Source organism: Sardina pilchardus, chromosome 4, assembly GCF_963854185.1.
Source record: "Sardina pilchardus chromosome 4, fSarPil1.1, whole genome shotgun sequence".
NCBI classification, from domain to species: Eukaryota; Metazoa; Chordata; class Actinopteri; order Clupeiformes; family Clupeidae; genus Sardina; species Sardina pilchardus.
Genome location: NC_084997.1, coordinates 30128860 through 30137283, shown reverse-complemented (window position 1 = coordinate 30137283; position 8424 = coordinate 30128860). Strand labels below are relative to the sequence as shown.

General features: G+C 42.5%; 1 protein-coding gene across 1 annotated transcript in view; it reads left to right on the top strand.

Moving 5' to 3' along the window:
- The window catches only part of LOC134078798 (zinc-binding protein A33-like), a gene marked incomplete at its 5' end in the record, with an annotated part of 49512 nt that overhangs the window by 15624 nt on the left and 25464 nt on the right, over positions 1-8424 (top strand). The window contains 1 exon segment of the mRNA XM_062534949.1: positions 1819-1937. Coding sequence (XP_062390933.1) covers positions 1819-1937 — 119 coding nt within the window.

Sequence of the window (8424 nt, the reverse complement as noted above, 5' to 3'; positions counted from 1 at the left end):
ATTGAAGAATGTATCGTAAATAGATACGATCGTAAATTGATGCTCATTGAGCTCAATGCAAATCAAACAGGCTAATAGGCTAACTGGAAAAAACACCATGCCAGTCTCTAGCTATGGTGAAGGGTATGTGATGATGTGGGGCTATTTTAATTCCAATTCCAATTCAAAGGCCAAGGGAACTTCAGGATCAGGATCAGGATGCATAATATCCTGGATCCATGAAATAGCTGGCCTTTAAAAATAAAAACGTATTAAAAATCCTCCTGCTCCTATGGGAATTTAACATAGGGGTCAATTACTTATGCTCCCTGTATTTAAGGAAGAACATTTATCTATTTACGATACATTCTTCAATCACAAAGAAAATTAGTGTCCTTAGCGGTTTGATTTTTACTCATTTTTTGAATTAAGGCATTACAATCAATTCTCAAAAGATGATTTTATATTCCTCTTTTTAGTCAATTTTAGCATGGGTATGAATACTTACTATAGCCACTGTATATATATATATATATATATATATATATATAAATAATTTATTTGCAAGTTTTGAATGTTTTGTTTGAATTTATAATTTTTTTTTTTCAATTTTGTATTTGATATTTTGATATACCGGTATTGATTTTTGTTTGAATTTGAAAAAGTATTGTTTGAACATTATGGCACATATTACATTCCATACGTGTATAGTCATAAAGAGGAGGCTCCGCTAGAATAAAAGTATAATAACAAATTATGCAATAAATGTAAACTATACAATGATAAATTGATAGCAGCACCAAACACTTGCTGTATGTAAAGAGTCGAAGTTAGTTCAGACGCTAACGCAACCTGTGCTACTGTACTGTACAGTAGTCTCATAAATTACCCCACTAATAATGCCCGTAATGGTATCAAACTTCTACAGTAGTACAGAAAGGGTCTGCACTCATAAAACGAGGCACTGGAAAGTTTGTAAGCCACCAGGGTAATCATAATAAAAGTAATTTAAAAACAAACCGACCACCCTAGCAGTTTTCAAAAACATGTTGAGTGTTTGTTTCCTAGTCCTGAATCATATTTCCATTTAATTTCAGGAGGGACTGAAGGTCAATCTGAGGATATTACACCAAATGTTGGCTTCTTATGAACAAGCAAAAGAAACTCGCAATGAAACTTCCCAACACAGAAAAGTAAGAAGGATGCCTAGCCCTAACACCACACCAGAAAACTTTGACAAGATTTGGGAAAGATTCTTGGAATATTGTATTTTTTTGGAGAAAAACTTGAATGGGGGGCATTAGTTAAAAGACTCAAATCTTGTAAGAATATTTCCAAAATCTTGTTATGTATGGGTAGCATTACATTCACAGATGTCAAGTGTGATGCTCCATCATGTGGTGATGTATGGTATTACAGGTCCAGACCCAGCACACAGAGAAGCAGATCAAGGAGGAGTTTGAGAAGCTTCACCAGTTTCTTCGAGATGAAGAGGCAGCCAGGATAGCTGCACTGAAGGAGGAAGAGAAGCAGAAGAGTCAGATGATGAAGATCAAGAAGATGAACAGAAAGATCTCATCTGTTTCAGACACCATCAGAGCCATAGAGAAGGAGATGAGAGCTGATGACATTACATTCTTAAAGGTATATAAATAAGTCTACTGAGAAAACATCAGATATTGGTTTGGTGAGTGAATGGTACCAAAGGATTTCACATTTTGTTTTCCAGAACTACAAGAGCACGGTGGAAAGGTGAGTGATCTGCCTCCTGTCTCTCTCTCTTCTCTGTGGTTCTGAACCCAAACCCACAGCAGCACTGACTCCTGAATGTTATTCCAGAGCCCAGTGCACACTGCAGGATCCAGAGAGGGTTTCAGGAGCTCTGATCAATGTGGCAAAGCACCTGGGCAACCTGAAGTTCAGAGTCTGGGAGAAGATGAAGAAGATTGTTCAGTACAGTGAGTTGTGCTGCACACATACTGTATGCCCTTTACTTTCTTTTTTTTTCTTATTTCTTTTTGCCAGGTAGGCTAACTGAAGCGCTTCATTCACATCTGCTGCAAAAATGAGCTTTCGCTGTATTCACTGTACAGTAACTGGATACACCAGACATGATAACGATGTGTTCCAAAAATTAGACCTGTCTTCTAAAACTATGTTTTGCCACAGTGTACAGAACGCTTCAGTTGCGTTCCAGATGTAGGCCAGTTAGGTCCTATATTGACACAACATTGACTTAGTCCATTGTGCCAGTAAAGCACCATTTGATTAGAGGGAGAGCGAGAGTACACGAGAGAGAGGGACTGGCACCTTCCACTGGTCTACTACAATGTGTGTGTGTGTGTACTGTATGTGTGTGTGTGTGTGTGCTTCTGACATATCCAACCCATTAAGATGTAATGTGCATTTGCTTTTAAGTTGAATTTTCTGTATTCATGTACAGTATTTGCAATCAATCAACCTCGTATCCACTTGCACAGATAGTCATAGCCCACATTAAATCAAAGTAAATATTAAATACATAGAGAAATATTATCCATCATAATATATGCCACCAACATCATCGTTATGAGAATAATCTTCATTGCTGATGTCATCACCACCCTCATGCTTGTGTTCTCCCTCTGCAGCTCCTGTGACTCTAGATCCCAACACTGCACACTCATTCATCACCCTGTCTGAGGACCTGACCAGTGTGGACCTCAGTAATCTGTCACCGATTCCTGATAACCCAGAGAGATCTGATGCGGCTTTCGTAGTCCTGGGCTCTGAGGGCTTTAACTCAGGGACTCACTGCTGGGATGTGGAGATTGAAAACAATAGAGACTGGATCCTGGGTGTGATAACAGAGTCTGGCCAGAGGAAGGGTCCCCAGCTCACTGGAGTCTGGGGGGTGTTTTATAATTGGGATGGTGAATATATGGCTATCTCACCATTCCCAACCATTTCTCTCAAAGTCAAAGAGAACCCCCAGAGGATCAGAGTGCAGCTGGACTGGGACAGAGGAGAGCTGACATTCTCTAACCCTGATAATAGCACACACCTACACACTTTCACACACACGTTCACAGAGAGAGTGTTTCCATTCTTTCGCATCATACTTACACCTCTGAGGATCTTACCAGTGAAGACTACAGTGACTATAGATCAGCTATGTTAGAGTAGGCACCTGCTGCAGTTTCATCTCATTCAGAAAACGCTGAGAAGCATTGATGTTCTGAGATTCAAATGTTCATGAAAAATAAAAGCGTTACAAATTAATTGATTTATTCTCTCACAATGACTGTCAACAGTAAAAACTTTGAAACATATGCACTGTCTTGCAATTCAATTCAATTCAATTCAATTTTATTTATAGAGCGCCAAAACATTACACATGTCTCATGGCGCTTTACAGAGTGTTAAACCTTCAAAGAGAGCCCATGAGCAACAGGGGCAAGGAAAAACTCCCTAGAATTGGAGATACATAGGAAGAAACCTCAGACAGATCCACGACTCAAGAGCCCAACCCATCTGCCTATAGGGTCAGTTACTGTAGAGTAAAGTCATTTGTATCAGAAGGTTCAAACAGTCCAGTATAGGGAATAAATTGTCCATCAGTAATCATTAGTAATTTTGGAGGGTAATGGGTCGCTGGGATGCGTGGGCCGGGGATCCTGGCAGGGAACCACAGCAGGTAATGGTAGGGCAGTCAGAGGGATGAGGATGGCAATGGCACTCAGGGGGATGGGACTTCAGGTGTGATGAGGGCCAGGCACAAAGATGGCTGATGACTGGTAATGGTTCACCTCACAGGTGAGGTATAGGGGAAAGGGAAGAGAAATAAAGTGTGTTAGTATTACTATAAGTCATGATGGTTGGTATTAATAAGTATATCAATGGGGATATAAATTATTGTACTATAGAGGGAAAAGGCAGAGGGGTAGAGGGAGTTGAATGACAGGACAGAGAGAGAGGGAGGAGGGAGAGTTAAGAGAGACAGAGGGAGAGAGGAGAGAGAGTTGTACGGCATGACACATGAGAAGTCCATGACAGTGCTATGCTATAGCAGCATAACTAAGGCATGGTGGAGGGTAGTCAGCACCAGTACAGGTGTGGTCAGTAGCCACCATGGGAGGCATGACTGGAGCACCAGTCACACAAGCCCACAGCAGAGGTGGTCCGTTCCAATGAGACCCTGAAGTGGTTGCAGTTCCACACTGCACCATACCTAAGGAAGCACTAAAGAGATATGTTTTAAGTCTAGACTTATAAATAGGGAGGGTGTCTGCTAATCGAATTGAGGGAGGAAGATTATTCCAGAGGAAAGGTGCGCGGTAACAAAAAGCTATGCCTCCTACTGTAGTTTTTGAAATTCTAGGAGTTACAAGAAGTCCAGTATCTTGTAATCATAAGGGTCTCGGTGGATTGTATGGGACTAAAAGATCTTTAATATATTCGGGTGCCCTGCCATTTATGGCTTTGTATGTTAGAAGTAGAATTTTGAAGTCAATGCGACTTTTAACAGGTAGCCAATGTAGAGATGCTAGGATGGGGGAAATATGTCCATATTTTTTGGTCCTAGTGCAGTGTGCGAGCAGCTGCGTTTTGTATAAGCTCGCTGTAAGCTTTTTAGACAGGTATTATTGCAGCCGGCGTATAGCGCATTACAATAGATCTTGCAATCAACACCCCTCCACACACAATATCTAAAGTGTAACTTTGTAGTTTTAAAATAGCTATGGTACGTAGACAATAGTGCTACCTTGTTCATTACAAAAACTTACATGAGTAAACTGTCAAATTGGCAACAAGACAAAACAATTTTACTATCCTGACACAAACATTTTGATTCCACTGACAATTTCATTGGTATGAAGTTTGAAATCATTGGAGTTCAATCACTAACATTTGGATTTGGTAATAACGTACTGTATGTTAACCACGGGGGACATGAATTATAGGCTTGCGACTTAAAGGAGTCCTAGAATTCAAAACCACATTCACCTTGTTCCTGTTGAATTTAGGCTGCGAGCAGTGTCCAAAGGACAACACCAAAGACTTTACCGCGTCCCCCGCCTGCTTTCGTATGCAAATTGGGAAATAGAAACAGCCGTGTTGAAATGCTCCAATCTGAACAGAGCTCAGATAACACGTAATAGGCGCCCATCCCCCTTTAGATACACCCCTCGGCCCCTCTCATTTGCATACCTTCGATTAATAATTCTTGTTAAACTGCTCTTACGATGCTAGTGTAACCGACTCTAATCAGTCAGTTACATGATTTATGAAATAATAGTCTTTATATGGCAAGAAGTAATGCAGGACAGGCGCAGAGTAGATTTGTCAGCACTTTATTCCTGGAAGACAACAGACAGGGCATCAGTCGCACACACACACGCAGTTGAGCAGGGATAGCTGGCATCCTGACGATAAAGCACCCATTAACACTTGACCCATTCACACGATATAACTACATCCATTTGCATAAACGATCTCAAAATAAATAAATGGGATGTCATAAAATATCTTTACATCAAATAATAATGACAATATCTTGAAAAAAATAAGAAATAAACAAAGTTAAGAACATTTACTCTCGCAGGACTGATAAAACCAGCTTACCCCTTTCCAGACTTCCAAGCACGAGAAAGTCTACAGGTGTGCAACATAAATTAACGCCCCATCGGAAACAAATTTAGCAACTATTAGCGGAACCATATTTATTTAACATAAATTATAAGAAAAACAGAAGGGGAAGTTCACATATTAGGCAACATTTATTAATGCTAAATTATGACTGCTACATACTCCCCTCTGAACTTCACCAAAATATCACTGCTTGTACAAGCGTACTAGAAAACCTGTGTCGATACTATGAGACAAAGTATACTACACAGCATACTGCAACATGTGTGTTACCCAACTCAAAGGGAAAGTGACCATAGAAGGCTGCGCAGACCCCCTACAGTGTACTTGCTACAGGAGTGCCATATACACTACCTATAATATCTCAAAATGACTACTGTATCTTGACCTAATTTGAATCAATAATAAAAGAGATTTCACTCAAACATCCATCAGTGTGTCAGTATGTGTGTGTATTCATGACAATAAAGCTCTAGCAAAACTACGAACTGAACTGGTTGTGTGCTGAGCATAGTGTTGTGTCATGTTCTGAATCAGCCGATTCACTGGTTTAACTATTCTACCCACTCGAGTCCTAACTACACTAGCTCTACTACTTGGGGAACTTCCAATACTAGAGAGCTGCATAGAAACCTCAGATCTCTGGTCTTCACTTTGACTGGCAGGTACACAGGGTGAATGAGAATCAGTCCCATTCTCCCCTGTGTTCACCCGCACAGCCAAGTCTGTCTCCTGTGTGAATGAACTCCTTGGACGCCCGTTGGAGGCAGAGGCCTCTGCCACCCAACTAGCAGTCCAATCTGTCTTGTCAAGCTGTGCAACATGAGAATCCTCCGAAGGTAAGTCTTCCTGGTCATTCCTTGACTCACATGACTCACTGAGAGTTGCTTCATCCTCCCCATTGTCCATCTCAATCGGCAGGAAGTTAGCCAAAAGAAGGAGGTTGCGATGAACAACCCTCTCCTGTCCGTTGCTTGTGTTCTTGATCCGGTAAGTATGGCACCTGGGATCAGCAGAGATGACGATATATGGGGTAGAACCCCACCTGTCGGCCAACTTTCTACGTCCACGCTCACCCTTGTTCGCCATCAAGACCCGATCACCTTCAACAATGACATTCCCCTTCATCTTTCGGTTGTACAAATCTGCTTGTTGTTCCTGGCTGATGAGAGCGTTGGATTGAGCAGTAGCCAAAGCCTCCTTGAGATCTTGCCTCATCTTAGTAACATACTGGTCATAGTCTGCAATGTCACAGTCCCTTCCAGCACTCTGAAACATAACGTCAACTGGTAGACGCGGTACTCTTCCATACATTAGATAAAAGGGTGCGTACCCCGTTGACTCATGTGCAGTGCAATTGTATGCAAATGCCAGGGTCTGTAACATCTGCGGCTATTTCTGCTTAGCTCTTGGAGGGAGGGTTCTGATCATACTGCCCAAGGTTCGGTTGAACCGTTCAACGTTCCCGTTTCCCATGGGATGATACGCTGTGGTTCTTGACTTCCGTACTCCAGCAACTTGTAACAGCTCTCGAATCAGTTCGCTTTCAAAATTAGCACCTTGGTCCGAGTGAATTCTTTCAGGGAACCCATACACACAAAAATACTTGTCCCACAACTGGCGCGCAACTTGCTTTGCAGATTGATCACGGCAAGGGTAAGCATGGGCCATTTTAGTAAAATGGTCAGTGACCACTAAAACATCCACACTCTTCCCGTTGGTGTCCTCCGCGGACCAAAAGTCAATGCAAACCAGTTCTAGCGGACTTGTAGTTTTAATGCTCTCGAGAGGAGCTCTCCCTTCTGGTTCAGCAGTCTTACTGACCACACATCGATTGCAGGTTTTCACATACTCTCGAACGTCCTGTTCCATATTGGCCCAAAAGAACCTCTGTCTCGCCAGGTACAAAGTTCTGTACTGTCCCTGATGGCCGGCTTCATCATGGATTCCTTGCAGTGCTTGCTTAGCTAATGAACTTGCAATAACATACTGGAACCTTTTCTTTCCAGTCAGTGGGTCTTTGCTCACCCTATAGAGTAGCCCATCTAACATCTTAAGCTTGTCCCATTGCTTCAGTGTTTTCAAAACTCTGCCCGTCTCCTTAGCCCTTTCCCTTCTCGTTGGCCTCCTACCACGGACCACATACAACAAGACTCTAGACAGTGTACTGTCCTGTTGCTGTTTGTCTTGAAGCTCCTCAAGAGAAAACACAGGTAAAGGATTCTGACCAATTGAAGCAAACTGCTGAACATCATGGGCAAGCCAAGAGATGACTCTGTTGTTCGGGCCCATCTCCCACTCAACATGACCCTCCAATACAGCGGTGACCTCATCATTGTCGAGTGAGTGATGCTCCAAACCAATGGTGTGTGTGAGACACCCAACTTCCTGCTGGTTGGCACTCAGCCTGAAGACGTCCTGTATGGTGTTGTCTTTTATTTGTTGCGCCTCTTCAAGCAGGGCTCCATACGGCTCGGACACCAGCCTCTTGCTAACACGACTATGGACAAAGGGCTGTCTGCTGAGGGCGTCTGCGACAATGTTCTTACTGCCAGGGATGTATTTGATACTGAAGTTGTACGGCGCTAACTTTGCCACCCATCTCTGCTCACACGCGTCCAACTTCGGTTTGGTAAGAATGTACGTTAATGGATTATTATCCGTCCAGACAGTAAAAAGATGGCCTTTCAGCCAATGGCTGAATTTGTCGCAGACTGCCCACTTCAGAGCCAAAAACTCCAGCCGATGTGCAGGGTATTTAGTCTGAGCATGCGACAAGGATTTACTGGCAAAAGCAATGGGACGGGCCTTGCTCTC